This window comes from Anarhichas minor, unplaced genomic scaffold, assembly GCF_050575085.1.
Source record: "Anarhichas minor isolate MPS153535 unplaced genomic scaffold, ASM5057508v1 ptg000021l, whole genome shotgun sequence".
In the NCBI taxonomy this organism is placed as follows: Eukaryota; Metazoa; Chordata; class Actinopteri; order Perciformes; family Anarhichadidae; genus Anarhichas; species Anarhichas minor.
Window position 1 is genome coordinate 208348 of NW_027466467.1, and position 17015 is coordinate 225362.

A 17015-nucleotide genomic window follows, 5' to 3' on the forward strand; every position below is an offset into this window, starting at 1 on the left:
GGCACTGAAGGTCCAATAAGAATAAAGTCTACATTAATATTTTACTAAATATATATCCAACAAATCTGTATTTCTCTAAATTCTCAGATGTTGACAACAAATGTATTTTTTGCAATAATGAACCAGAATCTTTAATGTATTTATTCTACTATTGTATACATTCAGCTACTTGTTTATTTTTTTAAAGGGTTCTCAAAAGGCACGGATAATGATAAATATACATAAAAAGTAAACCCCCAATTTCACTAGATATTTTTGATATAATAATAATAATAAAACTGTAAAACTGCAGTCAACTCCTTAATATAATGTATGTTTTTATATTATTATTATGATATAATATTAAAGTACATTCCTGTATACAAATTATTAATATACTCATTGTTATGATTATTGTCATTATTATTATAATTTCACGTTATTTAAATTAATGTTCTTATTTTTCTGTACCATTATGTGAGTACATGTTTGTATATTTGAATGTGTTAATATTTTTTTTAAAGCGCTGAATTGCTTAAATATGAAATGCATAAACGTTATTTTATAGCTTCAATGGTCAAACTAGCGTAATTAAAGTGACAGTGTTAATAAAGGTGTAACACAGACGCTCAGAGACTAACTGGTGAACGGCCCCTTTAAATCCAGCGGATGACGTCTGCGCCCTCGGTTTTTACTTTGCTTTGTTTGTTCCGGAGCTTCAGACTGAGACCAGAGAGACAGATAGAGAGACAGAGAGAGAGAGAGAGAGAGAGAGAGAGACAGAGAGAGAGACAGACAGAGAGACGACCAGAGACGACCAGAGACACTCAACAGAACGTTATAAAGCAGCTATACTGCACAATTAACTAGTTTATAACTGTGTAATAACGCCGACAGAGATGCCGTCCGACAGACCCTTCAAACAAAGGAGGACATTTGGTAAGAAAAACCACCTCAGCTAGGAAAGCTAGATAGCATGCTAGGTAGTTAGCCGGCCTGCTAGCCACCTAGCATGTCTGTTGACAAGTGTAGTTACATGGTGTTTACTTGTGTGTTGTGTTTGTTGTAGCCGTTACAAAGCTATGTTTGTATAGCTCAGATTGGTAACAACATGGGACAGAAGCTCAAGAAGTCAAGTTTAGAAAAGAGTCGTTTTTTTGGTGCTAAAATATGTTAAATATCAGGTAAATGACAGTATTTGTTGTCCTGTTGTTGATCTCTTTTGGCTGCTAATGTCTCAAAGCCTTCTGGGTCACTGTCACATTAGCCTTGAAGCTACTAAGGCCATAACCAGCTTGTTCTGGGTAAGCTAGCTGGGCTATGCTATGCTAGCAGTAGTGTTCGCTTTAAAAGGAAAACAAGTTGTGCTGACACATTATCTCGGTACGTGTTGACTGATTCATGTTGTAACTTGATGCTGAAGGACGGCCCCTCTGCTGTGCAGGAGGAGCTCACAGCTCTGTTGCATAATCTGCTTATTCACAGAAATGAGGGATAAGAATGTGTTGTTGTGTTCGGTTATAACCTGTTTATAAAGTCCCCTCAGGCTCCACACCAGAGATGATCGTCATGTTTTATAGTGATTATCTAGACCAGTACTGGGTCTGTTGACCTGTTTCCCTTCTGTGTCACACTGACACACATCACCAGGGTATTGCATAACAAAGGAACAGATGTCATGTTAACTAGTTGGATTGTTCAGTTTAATATTAGTAGTTGGGTACAAAGTATGCTGTAAACAAAGGGTTGTCGGGCCTGTTTACAGCTTAATACACCGTTACACACTGTTAGGACGCAGGATGAGTCTGAACCTAAAGTACGACATTCCCTTTGTGATTATAAGCAGGAGTAAAAGAGCCGGTAATGAAAGAAGTACTATTTAAAAGAAGCAGATGCTCAAGAAATGAACAGGACATTGACTGTTTTGATGCAAAGCCAGAAAGAGAATTGGATTATGTAATTTGTGATAGCTTTTAAATTAGATCTAGCCTGAACCAACGGTATCTTTAGATGCATATTCTAACACGTAGACTCTTCCCTCAGCCTAAAACAAAGAGTCCTTTCACCGTCGCTCCTCAAAACCATCTGAGCTCTGAACCCGGCCGGGGATTTAAATTTAAACAAGCAGCTCATGTTTCCTGAAATACGTCTTTTCTTCCAGAGAGAAGAGTCTGCTGTGAACTCAGTGAGGAGGTTGAAAACATTACAAAGTGAAAGAGACTAAAGCTGCAGAAGAAAAGAGATGTTGACTAACAAATGATATGCAAAGTGGTAGATATGTAAATGAAGTCCACACAGAGAATGAAGACATTCATTTGTAACACAGTTAAATAATAACAGTTAAAGTTATAAAGACACAATATGTAGATTTATAATGTAGGAGTTAGAGTCTCTGGCTATCGCACCATTAGAGAGATTCTGGATTCAATTAAAGACGATTCTTGACTCAATGAATAGAAAGCGTGCCGTTATATTCTGACTGTTCACACCGTGACAAAGCAGTGACATCACTGACCGTGAACTCTTCATCGTCTCACAACATCAACTCAAAATCAATGACTTTTATCTGCCGGTTCATTAGTTCATCTAAACGTTCAGTTTGTCGCTTCCTGTTCTGACAGAAACAAAACTCAGCACCAGAAATTCATGAATTAATCACGAGGAAGGATTATTGTTTATTTACATGACCCATATGCTTTTGTTTTCTTTAGAGGGAGAATATCACATTAAACTAGACTACAGACCCTCGGCTTAGTGTCTGGCTCACACGTTTATTTGTATATTTGTCGTTTTATTTCAGTGCATTTCTGATCGTGAACTATTCAGGCTACTTAACTTTCTCTGTTGTAAATATGCTTTGATTAAATTGGATTCAATTTGATAAAAAGAACTACATTACATTACATTACAGTCATTTAGCAGACGCTTTTATCCAAAGCGACTTACAATAAGTGTATTCAACATCGGTTTTCGAGAGAACAACTAGTCACCAGAAGTAATAAGTGCATGTCCCTACCTCAAACAAGCATCTAAGAGCATAAACCAGAGCCAACGTACAGTGCAGAAACAAAGGAATGCAATAAGTGCCACAAGCTAATATAAAAACAATAAGTGCAATAAGCTAGTATGAATACAGTAGATGCTAGGTAAGTGCTAAGCGGAAGGGTAGGCCTTCTTGAAGAGGTGAGTTTTCAGCCTGCGCCGAAAGATGGGCAGCGACTCTGCCGTCCTGACGTCAGTGGGGAGTTCATTCCACCACTGAGGGGCCAGGACAGAAAACAGCCGCGACCGGGTCGATCGGCCGCAGGGACCTCTGAGCGACGGGGCAACCAGTCGCCCCGAGGCAGCAGAGTGAAGTGGTCGGGCCGGGGTGTAGGGCTTGACCATGGCCTGGAGATAGGAAGGAGCTGTTCCTTTCACTGCCCTGTAGGCTAGCACCAGAGTCTTACACTGGATGCGGGCTCTTACAGGGAGCCAGTGTAGAGAACGGAGAAGGCAAGTTGTGTGGGAGAACTTGGGGCGATTGAACACCAGGCGAGCTGCAGCTTTCTGGACAAGCTCCAGAGGTCTGATGGCCAGCGCCGGGGCTCCGGCAAGTAGTGAGTTGCAGTAGTCCAGGCGGGAGATGACAAGAGCCTGGATTAGCACCTGCGCCGTCTCATCAATGAGGAAGAGGCGAATCCTCCTGATGTTGTAGAGCAGGAATCTGCAGGAGCGTGTAACCGATGCAATGTTTGCTGAGAACGACAGTTGGTCATCCAGGGTCACACCCAGGTTTCTCGCAGTCCGAGTTGGCGTCACCACGGTATCATCAATGGTGATGGACAGGTCTCGGTGCGGGCAACCCTTCCCCGGGAGGAACAGTAGCTCGGTTTTGTCCAGGTTGAGCTTGAGGTGGTGTGTCGTCATCCACTTTGAGATGTCAGCCAAGCACGCAGCGATGCGTACCTCCACTTGAGTGTCCCCGGGGGGAAATGACAAGACCAGCTGGGTGTCATCGGCATAACAATGGTAGGAGAAGTCATGCGAGCGAATAACAGAACCCAGAACTACAAATAGTGACATGATTTTACAGAATTCTCCTAAACCAGAAGTCCTGAATCGTACATTAAGTGTTTGTTTGTTCTGTCTCTAAACGGAGAGTACAGTAAGAATACATTCCTCATCCTGAACTAAAGTAACCAGAACCAAACTGTACGTCACAGCTTCGTGTCTGGTAAAGAGGAGTTCTATTTTCATTTAAATGTGAGCTCCTTGTTGATGAACTCTCGTCTTTTGTTGCCCACAGCTGACCGGTGCAAAGAGGTCCAGCAGATCCGGGATCAGCACCCCAACAAGATCCCCGTAAGCTGCTGATTCCAACACCTCCACCTCGCTGCTCTGTGACGCTGGAGATCAATATTCAGATTAATGTTCATTTATGTTCATGTACATGTGCCGTAGTCAAGCCTCCTGAATGACACGTACCGGTCGTTACTGAGGCAGAAGTATTCAGTCTCACATGTGAGATCAGTTTATTAGTTTATTAGATATATTAGTTCAATATCGACCGTGTTATAATAATCAAATATTAGTCTGTGTTGTACTTTGGTGTAAATTAAGACGAGGGTTTGATTCTACCTCTTTAATCTGTAATAAAGTCTTATTCACGCTGTCGTAACGTATCAGTACTTTGACATTTTGCTGATTCACTTTCTGGTGGAGAGATAAATTACATTTAATGCACTCGTTTATTTATTTATTTTGAATTGTATGCATTCATTTGATAGGAACAGAGCACGTTAATGAACATTAGTATAAAATAAAGATATAAACATGCCGGAGTTAGCATTCATGCTAATGTTCATCCGTAGTCCCTCAGCGGGGAACAAGAACATTACAGGTGACGATGTACAGATAATAATGTGAAATACACACGTAAACAGGACAAAGATACATTATACTGCAAGTCAGACTGTGTGTACAGTAAATATACAGCTACCGGTTAGCTTAGCTTAGCATAAAGACTGCAAACAGAGATCCTGCTTCTATCAAAGGATGATAAAATAGATGTTTGATCACAATGTTAACCTTTTATTTTACTTTTAGTACATACTGCATCTGCCCTAACAAAGTGCACGCTGTGGCATGAAGCATGTATTCATGTAGGATTCACTGCTTCATGCCAGAGTGACTCACAGAGCGTTGTGTTCGCTGCAGGTGATCATCGAGAGATACAAGGGAGAGAAGCAGCTTCCTGTCCTGGACAAAACCAAGTTCCTGGTACCGGACCACGTCAACATGAGCGAGCTGGTCAAGATCATCAGGTACGCACACACACACACACACACACACACACACACACACACACACACGTAAACACACACACACACACTGTATATGAAATGAAACCTGACCTTGTTGACAGGTTGTAGTCTTTATGTTGTGATCCTCAAGAGGAAACGAGTCTCTTGGCTGAAGTTACGTATTAAAAGGTCTGCTGGGTACTTTAAACACGTAGCTTCAGAGCTTCTGTCTCGTCAGAACAGCACCATTACACGAGGCCAGTAGTGATGAGTGTTGATGTCGTAAAGGTTCTCTCTGGGTTAGAACCTGTTCATGCCTCTATATTCATCACACTCACCACTAAAAGGTGGATGATGGTAAATATAAATGCACATTAAACACACAGCTGTGTGAGACGTGAGAACCTCAACAAACTTCACCTCGGTGTGTTTTAGTGGACAAACTCTCACCGGCTGTCGTCTCACGTTCTCTGCATGTTGGTCACCGTGTTCTCCAGCAGTGTTCTCCAGCTTCCATTCACACCTTCAATAAGATCTAAACTCTCGTATTTTAGAGAGAACATGCAGAGATATATTCAGCTTTTTACTCTGAGCTCACAAACAGGAAGAAGATGGAAGACTGCTGCTCTCCTATTGGTCACAACCTCTTAATCCCTGCTCACTCATTGGTCTGTGATTCTGTCGATGTCACTTCCTCAAAACAACAGAGTACCAAAGGGGCTTTCAGTTTGGCTAACGTAGCTCCTCCTCCTCTTTGCCTTGTAGCCCCTCCTCCTCTCGTAGTGGCTCCTCCTCCTCACCTCGTAGCTCCTCCCACTATAGATGCGTGGAGAGGAGTCAGATAGACATTTAGTCTAATCTTAAATAAGAAACAGTAATAAGAAGAACAGAACACTGAAAGACGACTATGACTGTAATATTGTTCTGGGAACGATAAACATGAGAAGAGGAAGCAAAGAGAAGTCTTTGGACACATTCCACATTCTGAGAATCTTCTACAAGGTTTCTATTTCATGAATGAAGATGAACAATAAGCCTCTGTTGGTGCTGTTTCCACGGCTTCTTCTAATATACATTAGTACAAACCATAAAACATTCATATTAATAACATTAGAGTAAAGCTCTGCGGCTCCTTTTACGTCCCGTCAGATCGTCTTACAGATCAATAAAAAGGATCCGCGTTGAAAGAGGTTTCCTGTCCTAACGGAGGCTGGACCGCCATCGAGTGGTTGGTCACGGACCGGAAGAGCAGAGGGAGGGAGGGAGGAGGGAGAAGGGAGAAGGGAGGAGGAAGGGAGGGAAGGAGGTACAACGAGCAGAATGGAAAACCAGTTCTTCTTCTTCTTCTTCTTCTGACCACTTAGACGTCAGAAAACTGGATACAAACTGTGATTCTTTATAGCCAGTGATGCCTCACTTTCCTGTTATGATTGCATCCTGACATTTTTAAGGAGGAAGAAGGGAGGAGGAGGAGGAGGAGGAGGGGGGAAAGAAGGTAGGGAGGAGGACGTTATACTTACATTTTTCTCTCACCCCCCCCCCCCCTCAGGCGTCGGCTGCAGCTGAACCCCACTCAGGCCTTCTTCCTGCTGGTCAACCAGCACAGCATGGTGTCCGTGTCCACGCCCATCTCTGAGATCTACGAGCAGGAGAGAGACGAGGACGGCTTCCTCTACATGGTCTACGCCTCGCAGGAGACCTTCGGCTGCTAGGGAGGGATGTGGAGGGGGGGGGGGGTCATCTTCAGGTGCTGGGAGGAGAGGGGAGAAAAGAGAGAGAGAGAGGCAGATGGTGGACCAGATGGTGTTGCATTGCAGGCCCAGGTAGCAGCACCCCGTCATGTGACTCCTCCCCCTCTCTCGCCGTAGCCCCGCCCCCTCTTGTTATTGGTCAGTACAACACTATTAACCCACAGGACGTCCCGTGTGAGTCTCTCTCCTGTCCTCACCGTTTAGAAGTCAGACTCATACCTGATTTGATTTTCGCTCCTCTCTTCTTTTGGTCCCATGCAGACTCTTATTTTGAAAATGGTGGGATAAAAACCAACCAATGGGAGAGTTTGACAACCGGAGAGTTAAAATACATTTTCATGCTTAAAAAAAACAAAAACAGACATATGTATGTATGTGTGTGTGTGTGTGTGTGTGTGTGTTAGACGAAGCTAAACTTGAAACCAGGTCAAGAGTCCGGTGATGTCATGAGAAGCTGATGATGTCACTGATGTCTGATCCTTCCTGACTCTTTATTCTCTAACAGCAGTAGTACAAAGCTAGACGATAGGTCGGTAGTGATTGTTGTTTTTATTTTGTAGTCATCCTCTTTAGTTGTAGTTTGTGTTACGTCGCTCGTTCTCAGTTTGTTTGAATCATTCTTGAACACCGTTAGCCTGAAGCTAGCCCAGAAGCTAATCAGGCTAACAAAAACATGACTGTAATACTCTGAAATTAACACTAATTTCACATGTGCAATAGCCCCCACCGCTCCGTCACAGAAGGGAAGTTAGCATTAGCATTAGCATCACCAACCACAGGCAGGTCAACAGCATGCTAACAGACTGAAGTCTTTTTGCCCCGTCAGCACAAATCATGCTCACCTGCCACACAGCCTCCCCCCCCCCGGACATTTAACCACGCCTACATTTAATGTCATAAACCAATCAGGTGAAGCCGGTTTAAAGGTCCATCCAGTAGATTTTAGATCGTGGAAACACGACAGATGCTAGCTTGGTTTTTCTTAAAGGGCCAGCGTAAAAGATTTAGCGATTACTATGGGAACGAGGTTTTAATGGTTAGTGTTTCTGTAGAATGAGCCCTTTATATCTACAGAGGGAGCGAGTCCTCCATGTTTCTACGGTAGCCCAGAAGGGACAAACCGAACTCCAGTTTTTATGTCACTCAAAGGCCACCGTAGTTCTCTACAAGTACCCTGCTAGAAGGCCTGGAGACGTTTTGTAAAACATAAATAAACCAACAAAGCTTTGGTAAAGTCGTGGAAATTAGCTTCATAAATATGTGCAAACTAGAGAATGTGTTCAGTTAAAAATCTACACCGGTAAAACCAAACTTTAATGTTCTTATTTTTAATATCGCTTTAAGTCTGAAGATTCCACTCAATGCTGGACACTGGCCCTTTAAGCGTAAGATTAGAAACACACATGTAAGACACTGCTGGTGAGGATCATCATCACCGGAGGAGACGATGTCTTCAACATGGAGGACAGGAAGTCATCAAATCCCAGTAAAGCGGTTTTTAATTATGTCCCAGCTGCTCTCGTGTGATTGGTCCACCGTGAGATGACTCCGCCTCCTCCTCGTGTTGCACAGCTTGTAATAAAACGTCACGAACATTAGACATGATTAAAAAATGTATTAAATGTCTGAAATGAATGAGCTTCTTTTGCACATAAATTAATACAGATATTAAAGAGTTGGCAGAGTTCCTTTATGAATGTGTATCTATATAACCATGTTCTATTGTATCGGCTCCTCTGCGTGTTCGTCTGCCTTCGTTTGAGACTCAATAGACAGAAACGGTCGTGATGCACTACAAACCTGCATGTTTTTACTTTTACTTTGTATAAATGTTTATTGATTTTACGCAATAGATATAATTGTATTATTTGATTTAGGAAGAAAAAAGTCATTTTAGATGTTTCCCGAAACCAAAAACTGAAAATAAGTGTATGTTTAATAAGAGCTGTGTGCGTATACACGATCGTATAATCGAGCTGTAGTTCTGTAGGCTTCCTCACATCCTGTATATAAACGCATTGATGCAACACCTGTCTCAGCAGTTGCCAATAAATGAAAAAAGTTGCCTTTAAAATGTGTCAGTGTGTTCATGTAAAGTCTCTTTTTATTAAACAATGTTCTGTGTTTACCAGCAGGGGGCGCTGCAGACCTCCACACACGTAAACATACTTCAGAACGAGTTAAAGTCTAAAACCAAGTTTAAACGCATCATCAGCTAAATGTACTGAAAGTATCAAATGTACTCCTGTGACTGATATACTAGTATACATGAAGTACTTTATATACAATCAGATCGTTTAGTCCAGAGGGTCCCAACATAAGGGCCGGGCCCCTCCAGAGGGTCCCAACATAAGGGCCGGGTCCCTCCAGGCTTTGAACACTTATTTTATTGGTTTTTATTTAGACTTTATCTCTTTGACGGCAGCAGAAATGTTTCTCACACAAAAACAGAAGACTTCAAAATAAAAGTTTAGAGGAACTCTAACTGGTTTCATCTTAAACTGGTTTATGAACGTGTTTTAATGTCAAACCTAAAACTGAAAAGTAACTGTAGCTGTCGAATAAAAAGCAACAATATCTCCTGAAATATAGAGGAATGTAAAGCAGCATGAACATAAGTACCTCATATTAGTACAACACCGACTCATTGTGAAGCTCCAAAGAACACAAAGAGATAAAAAGAGATGATTCATTTTATTTTACACGACAGACGAAGACGTCCGGTTGGTTCACAAACATCAGACGCATCACTCGAGCTGTTCATGAAGCTTCTCTCTACAATCCGTCAGTAACGTCCGTACTTTCTGTCTGATGTCGGATCTTTGAGTAATGATGTCATAAACACGTCGGTGCGGCTCATCGTGCGTCCTGGCTGACTTTAGGTTTACGGTGACGGAGGCACAGAAACAAACTGGATTTCTAATATCTTTCCTCACAGCAGCGTCACTTTTGTCCAAACTGGGAGGAGCTTCTCATTTCTACCGTTTGGTTAAAAGGGTTTTCACGTTAGTGCCACAAACGCTGACACATCAGATTCTCAGAGAGATTTAAACGTCTCAACAACAGTCGCTCCTTTAAAGAACTCTGCAAACGGATCTTTTACCTTCAGAAAAGATGATTTTAAACAAAAACGAGGAAATGTTTTGAGACAGAATAAACCAAATACTACAAACAAAAAGAAGGAAAAGGTAGAAATCATGGCAGCAGGTGTGAGTGAGGAAGACGTCTGCAGAGAAACGAGGTGGAGCAGCTCGTGAGGCCGTCTGATCCTCAGCAGAGACCTTCAGGAAACTGCTGACGAGGCGCTTTACGCCATGCTGACGAGAAACAGAAGAGATGTTTAGAATCACAGAAGTTACTGAAGCTGTTCTCAGATTACACCAGAGAGTCGGTTTAAGAAGTGGAATACGGCCGAGGAACAGGAAGTGACCATATCTGGACTGAGGAGGAGTGACGTAGAGACGCCGTATACGTCTCTGGTAGAGACCTGTCAATCACCGTGTAGCCCCGCCCTAAAGCATCCCCTGCTTTATGGTCTGTGTGACTCTAAATGGACCATAATGTACTAAATGAACATCATGCTGTATTGAAGAAGACTTGAAACTAGAGATTGAGACCATAAACTCATGTTTACAATGTTTACTGAGGTAATAAATCAAGAGAGAAGTAGAGTCATTTTCTCATAGACTTCTATACAACCAGAGGAGTCGCCCCCTGGTGGACAAAAGATCACGTAAACTAAGTCCAGTGAGACGTAACTTTAGTCAAAAACAAAACAAGTTAAACTGAGCTGCAAACAGTGAGCAGTTATAGAGTGAACAGATGGAAGTGTGTGTGTGTGTGTGTGTGTGTGTGAGTGAGAGATGGAGTGTTAATGAGTCAGTCTGAGTGTTACGATCTCTTCTGTGTGTAAAACAGGAAGTAGAGACTCTGTCTCCAGGTGTGAGCGATGAAGAGGAGGATGAGGAGCGTCTCACCTGTCGATCAGAGAGTCCCTCATGCTGGTGGCGATGGCGGACGGCTGAGCTGAGTCGCTGAGCCTGAAGACGCTCTCGATGACGGACAGCTCGGTGCTCGTGGTGTCCAGACCGCAGAACGCACACCAGTCGTTGACCACCATCCCGCCAGCGATGACCTCACTGCCCCGGTTCACCGTGCCGGCCTGGACAGGAAGTCAGCTTTAGGGTTAACTCACACACAGACGGTATTCCTCTATATACATACACAGCTGTGAGCTCTAACAGCAGCCATGTTTTTGTTTACGTTCATCGTGATAATGTAGGGGGCGTGTCTAGGGGCGTGTCTTTGGGGGTCTGAGGTGACGGACTGTCAGTGATGAAGACTTGGAGACTTCTGGTGAAAGCTAGCGTCATTAAGAAGAGTTTCTAGTTCAGATCTTATTTGTTTTAATCTAGCGTACTCTGATAGTTTAAAGCCCGTAAGCCTCGTCTTTAAGTTAAGGAAACAGTTCTTACTGCGTTCTGATTGGTGGATCATGAACTCACCACCAGAGGGACCTGCAGCAGAGACGACAGCTCGTCCTGGTCCTCTATGGACGTCTTCGGGTGGACGAGGCCGCCCTGGTTGCTGAACGCGCTGTAGGAGCCGACCAGGACCTGCTCAGCTACCGTCTGACGGAAAACCTCCACCTTCATGGTGTCAGCGAGGATCTCCTCCGTCTCCTGAGAGAGAGACAGAGAGACAGAGACAGACAGAGAGACAGAGCGAGCAAGAGACAGACAGAGTTTAATAAGGAACTGAACCAATAAGCAGTATGGATACGAGTACTAGTGTTGATAAAATGGTTTAGGGTTTGATACCCTCCGTAGTTCAGACTCTGACTCCACAGATAACTTATTAGTATTATAACAGTGTGTGTGAGTGTGTGTGTGTGTGTGTGTCTGTCTGTGCGTCTCACCCGGTCGAGGTCGGGGTGGACCAGAGCCACGTAGTCGTTGCAGGCGATGACGTTGCCGAGAGCAGACAGCCGCTCCTCCACCCTCTGGATCCTCACGGCGTCTGGGAGGCAGTTCTTGATGTGCTGCAGCTCCTGGTCCGTGGTGTTGTTGGGCACCATGAGGCCGTGACGGTTACCTGAGGAGCAGCAACACACACTTAAACACACTCGTCAGGGTAGATACTGTCACGCTAATGCAGCCGTTAGTTCACGTTGGATGAGGAGAGGAGACAAAGTGAGGAAAGATTCAAACCAAAAGATGAAAGAAAAGTGTTGTTGTAAAGGATCGGTGTGTGTGTGTGTGTGTGTGTGTGTGTGTGTGTGTGTGTGTGTGTGACATCACTACTCACCCACACACATCCTCCCGATGATGCGACAGCCTGCGATGGAGGCGTGGACCACCGGGATGGTTTCTGACAGCTCCCCCTCGAACACACTGCATCACAAACACACATCGTCACTTCCTGTTCTTCAGTGAGTCGGCCGTCGGTCACCGCTCCACCAACAGAGGACAGAGTCACAGGAACCCTCTCACAGGGTTTACATTAAACAGTAAGATGCTGAATGTCTAGTTGGACCCTCATGATCGTGTAAATGAATGAAGTGATGTTCTGTCCGGTGAAGAAGGAAACTTTAAGTTGTCGTATTTGTAGATGAGCTTTAATTCTTACCAAGATGTTAACGTTCCTTAATGTTTGTTAGGGTCGTTGAAGCTAACTTTAGCCTCCATGCTAACGTGCTAAACCGGGTGAATGCAGCCGCCTGATCTCAATCAAACTACGTGTAATAGAACAGAAGTTAAATGTTTTCACCTGTAGAAGTTCTCCGAGCCGCCGACTGCCACCAGACAGTACGTGTTGGTCAGTTTAGCGAAACAGCCGATCTCATTGTTCTTCTCAAACGATGCTCTGACGGCCATGATGACGAAGAGGAGGAGGAGGAGGGTTAGCTTGTGATCCTGGAACAACAACACATGTTTTAATAAAAACAAACACACACACACACACACAGATGTGTTCACAGCCACGAGCTGCTAGTAGTCACATTATATACGTTAGTGTTGATTCAATAATCACCAGTTTAGCAGCTGTGTGAGTTTAACTGGTGTTGATGAACTGGTTTATGTTGGAGTGAGTGAGACATGTGGGCCTTCAGGACCCACGCCGAATAAACAGGAAATAAACACGTCGATCGCTTCTCCTCTTTCACAGTTTCTATGATTTCTTATTAAAGAATATAAACGAAACAGTTTGCTGGAAAATCTACTACTCGTTAGTGAGGCTGTGGATGAGATTCAGAGGACACTTGGGGAGGACACGACACATAGGGAGGACACATGGGGGGGACGGGGGGGGACACATAACGAAGGGAGGACACAATTGGTGGTAGATGTTGATGCCTGTTCAAAATACTTTATTTATATATAAATATATAAATTTATATTTATATATATATATATATATATATATATATATATATATATATATATATATATATATATATATAAATTTATATATAAATATATATATATATATTTATATATATATAAATATATATAGTAATATACTGAGCTCAAACACCGCATACAGATGACTGTCAGCTGTGATCCACACAGATTAACTTGTGATACAACACTGTAGGTTCTCTCACATCGCTTAAGTTTGATATTAAAGACTACAGACATTCACCTTTATCATCATAACGATATTCTACACTGTGCAGCTCACATTCATCCACATCAGACACGACCGTTACCTCTCGTTCTACACACAGGGTTAGTGCGTCTGTAGAAACATTACATGGAGGCTTGTTGCAGCATTCATTTAGGATTTAAACAACATTACCACGAGACATTATCCATCTTCATTACGAACATATCATCAGTTGTCTGGTAACATAAACACAGAACTATGGACCCTGTTGGAGTCGAACCGCTGCTCGTGACGAACACATGAACATAATACGTAATTAAATAATATAAGAGTTTAACGGCAGTGACAGTTGAGCCGGAATACCAACGCTAGCCGGCTAGCTAGTTAGCTTTGACATTTAGCAGCTAGAGAAGAAAACGTGTCACGTGTTTTAAAAACACATAGCTTTGGTCACGAGCTGCTGGTAATAACGTCATATACGTTAGTCTTCATTAATTAATACAAGAGTTTATCGGCTGTGACTACCAAGGCTAGCTGGTTAGCTAACGTTAGCTGGTTAGCTTTCAGAAGTTTATCGTTTAGCAGCCAGAGAGGAAAACGTGTTTTTATCAACACAAATATTATTCTTAATATACCGTGATGTGTTTACTACAGGCAGTTAGAGGTACTAATATATACTATATATATATATATATATAGATACTATTACCTGAGTACGATCCTCTCAACATGCGTGGTGATTATCTTCAACCACACGTGTTCACTTCCGCTTCTAGGTCAACGTGGTGACGTAGAACGTAGCACGTGGTTATGAAAAACACAATCCGGGCAGAGTGACGACATTAGAGTTTAATGTGAATTTAAAGAATATATTAACGTATATAAATTAATTAATAAAAATGGTGAACTCTTTAAAGAACAATTATTTTTCTGGTTACGCTTTTAGTTAGTTTATTTATTCCAATTCTATTTTTTAAATTAATTAATTTTAATACATTTTGTTTTTTATCTGTACCATCATGTTGAGTGCATGTCTGCAATGTTTGTAGATTTAAATGTTTTTATTATTTTTTTTTCTGTGTTTTGATTTTGAGAACGTGATTCATGATTCATGATAAATGTTGTTTTAGTGCATAACAATAAACATAGTAAGAAAAAAATAGAAATAGAAGAAGCACTGCAACGTCAATAAATAATAAATAATAAATAATAGTAATGAATAATAACAAATATGAATTAATACAAAATAATAAACAATAATAAATAATACAAATGAATACAGAATAATTCATGACACTTATTAATAATGCATAATAATAAATTATCATTAATAATAATTAATATGTTTTGAAATATTGCTAATAAATATATGAAAATAATGTAATAAAAACATGCAGCACATCTGTTTTTAAAAACAAAGATGTGTAGTTGTGTGCATACGTTTATAGTATATAATATGTGCAATGTGCAGAGATGATACAATTTAGATCCTGTTTAGTTTAATATTTGACAATTATTGATCATTACCCACAAGTCATCTGTTTAAACTATATTATGCATCATTTGTAGTTTCATTATTTTATGTTAATGCATGTTTTTAAAGCCTCATCTGCTGCTTCACAACTGATGTTTTTCAGCCCCCGATGCTCAGCGTGCACGTGAAAGGGGGGTATTTAAAATAAGAAGAAGTCTCCAGACCGACTCCTCTTCTTCTTCTTCTGTGAAAAACCTGCATGGCAACCGAGAGCGCGAGCGCGGCACCTCGTGCTCTTCCCGGATCCTCGTGCAGCACCGGGGAGAGAATCGTCCTCTCTGAGCCAATCACAGCGGCCACTCCCGCGTGACGTCCTTGTTTGTTGACACTGCCATTAGCTCGCCACCTGCGTGACGTCACTGGGGGAGGAGACAAAGAGCGTCAGAGCTCACAGAGAAGAGCAGAGGTCTCACTCCTCTTTATTTCTGTCAGCTCACATTCAACATCTGTAATTTGTTTTCCTTAAATGCCTAAAGTTTTAAATTATTAACGCATTTATAGCAGATATATAATGTCGAACACAAATCACTTGGCTCAGTTAGCCATCATGCTAACTGGTTAGAAGTCTTTAACTGATAAACGTCTGATATTTACTCAGACAAGCAGCTCAAACGGGAGATTTATGATTTATTGGAAGTGTCTTTATGCCTCAGCGTCAGCGACAGGCATAATGTTTTTTCCAGGAACGCCAGGAGGGAATGTCGTCAAATTTGGCACAAACGTCAACCTGGACTCCACGATAAAGTGATATGATATTGGAGGTCAAAGGTCAAAGGTAAAGGTCACTGGGACGTCTCTTCTATTCTCGCGGTATCTCACGACCGCTTTGAGGGAATTTCTTCAAATTCTGTGAACTCTACTTTAGCTATGACAAAGATAGGATTTAAGATAATCATAACTATGTTATGTAACTTCCAAATAATAACATCAGACAAAAGTCTTCAGGTGGCAGGAGTAAGAACTAGTCATCCTCACATTTGTTGTGTTGTTGTTTCAGAATGATGAAGAACGTTGCAGAACCATTCTATAAAATATGATGTTGGCTCTTACAGGATTAGCTTTTTTTACTTGGAAACTTTCATGTTTTTCCCAAATGTTCAGATTTTTAGGCATTCCTTTGTGTCAGCTGACTGCAGAAATAAAGCGTAGAGCTTCTGTAAATGGAAAAAAATCATGATCTCCAGACCCTAACCCAAACCCAAACATGGGAAACCTTTGTTGGTCTTGAGGTGGTTGCAGTCTGAAACCTTGACACTAGATGGGGCCAGATCCTACACAGGAAGTGACCATATCTGGACTGAGACGTAGAGACGCCGTCTACGTCTCTGGTAGAGACCTGTCAATCACCGTGTAGCCCCGCCCTAAAGCATCCCCTGCTTTATGGTCTGTTTGACTCTAAATGGACCATAATGTACTAAATGAACATCATGCTGTATTGAAGAAGACTTGAAACTAGAGATTGAGACCATAAACTCATGTTTACAATGTTTACTGAGGTAATAAATCAAGAGAGAAGTAGAGTCATTTTCTCATAGACTTCTATACAACCAGAGGAGTCGCCCCCTGGTGGACACTAGAGAGAATGCAGCTTTAACACACGAAGCATCGGATTCACTTTTCAGAACCGAAGGTTGCCGCCTGGCTCAGACAATAGTGCAATGGTGGAAATATGGAAAGGTTAACCTTGCTTTATATACACATTAAGTATAGATACTGTAGACTCTTATTAAATTACAAACTAAAATGTAAAGAGTTAAACTAATCACTGGCACATTAAGTAAAGAAAATGTCACTCTTGAAGCTTGCTCCTCCTTTACAGCAGCATATTTGTGGCTCGCCCGATATATAAGGCGCGCT

The 17015-nt window shown here is 41.9% G+C and overlaps 2 protein-coding genes across 2 annotated transcripts; one reads left to right on the plus strand and one right to left on the minus strand.

Annotated features, from left to right (window-relative positions):
* The first annotated feature begins 702 nt into the window (after window positions 1-702).
* On the plus strand, window positions 703-9089 carry map1lc3a (microtubule-associated protein 1 light chain 3 alpha). The gene is made up of 4 exons (XM_076095661.1): window positions 703-918; window positions 4268-4323; window positions 5179-5285; window positions 6814-9089. The coding sequence occupies exons 1-4, from the start codon at window positions 879-881 to the stop codon at window positions 6974-6976; spliced, it is 366 nt and encodes a 121-aa protein (XP_075951776.1). The 5' UTR covers window positions 703-878; the 3' UTR covers window positions 6977-9089.
* Window positions 9090-9690: 601 nt separating this feature from the next.
* Window positions 9691-14428, minus strand: eif6 (eukaryotic translation initiation factor 6). The gene is made up of 7 exons (XM_076095660.1): window positions 14334-14428; window positions 12785-12930; window positions 12323-12408; window positions 11934-12109; window positions 11521-11697; window positions 10993-11177; window positions 9691-10332 (listed from the first exon to the last, which is right to left on the minus strand). The coding sequence occupies exons 2-7, from the start codon at window positions 12889-12891 to the stop codon at window positions 10323-10325; spliced, it is 741 nt and encodes a 246-aa protein (XP_075951775.1). The 5' UTR covers window positions 12892-12930; window positions 14334-14428; the 3' UTR covers window positions 9691-10322.
* Window positions 14429-17015: the final 2587 nt, after the last annotated feature.

Excerpts from the sequence above, each read along its gene's own strand:
- map1lc3a (XM_076095661.1), top strand. The coding sequence starts at position 879 with ATGCCGTCCGACAGACCCTTCAAACAAAGGAGGACATTTG. Across the intron at positions 4,324-5,178 it reads AGCACCCCAACAAGATCCCC|GTGATCATCGAGAGATACAA; the intron begins GTAAGCTGCTGA and ends TGTTCGCTGCAG. Across the intron at positions 5,286-6,813 it reads GAGCTGGTCAAGATCATCAG|GCGTCGGCTGCAGCTGAACC; the intron begins GTACGCACACAC and ends CCCCCCCCTCAG.
- eif6 (XM_076095660.1), bottom strand. The coding sequence starts at position 12,891 with ATGGCCGTCAGAGCATCGTTTGAGAAGAACAATGAGATCGGCTGTTTC. Across the intron at positions 11,698-11,933 it reads TCCACCCCGACCTCGACCGG|GAGACGGAGGAGATCCTCGC; the intron begins GTGAGACGCACA and ends TCTCTCTCTCAG. Across the intron at positions 11,178-11,520 it reads TGCTGCAGGTCCCTCTGGTG|GCCGGCACGGTGAACCGGGG; the intron begins GTGAGTTCATGA and ends CTTCCTGTCCAG.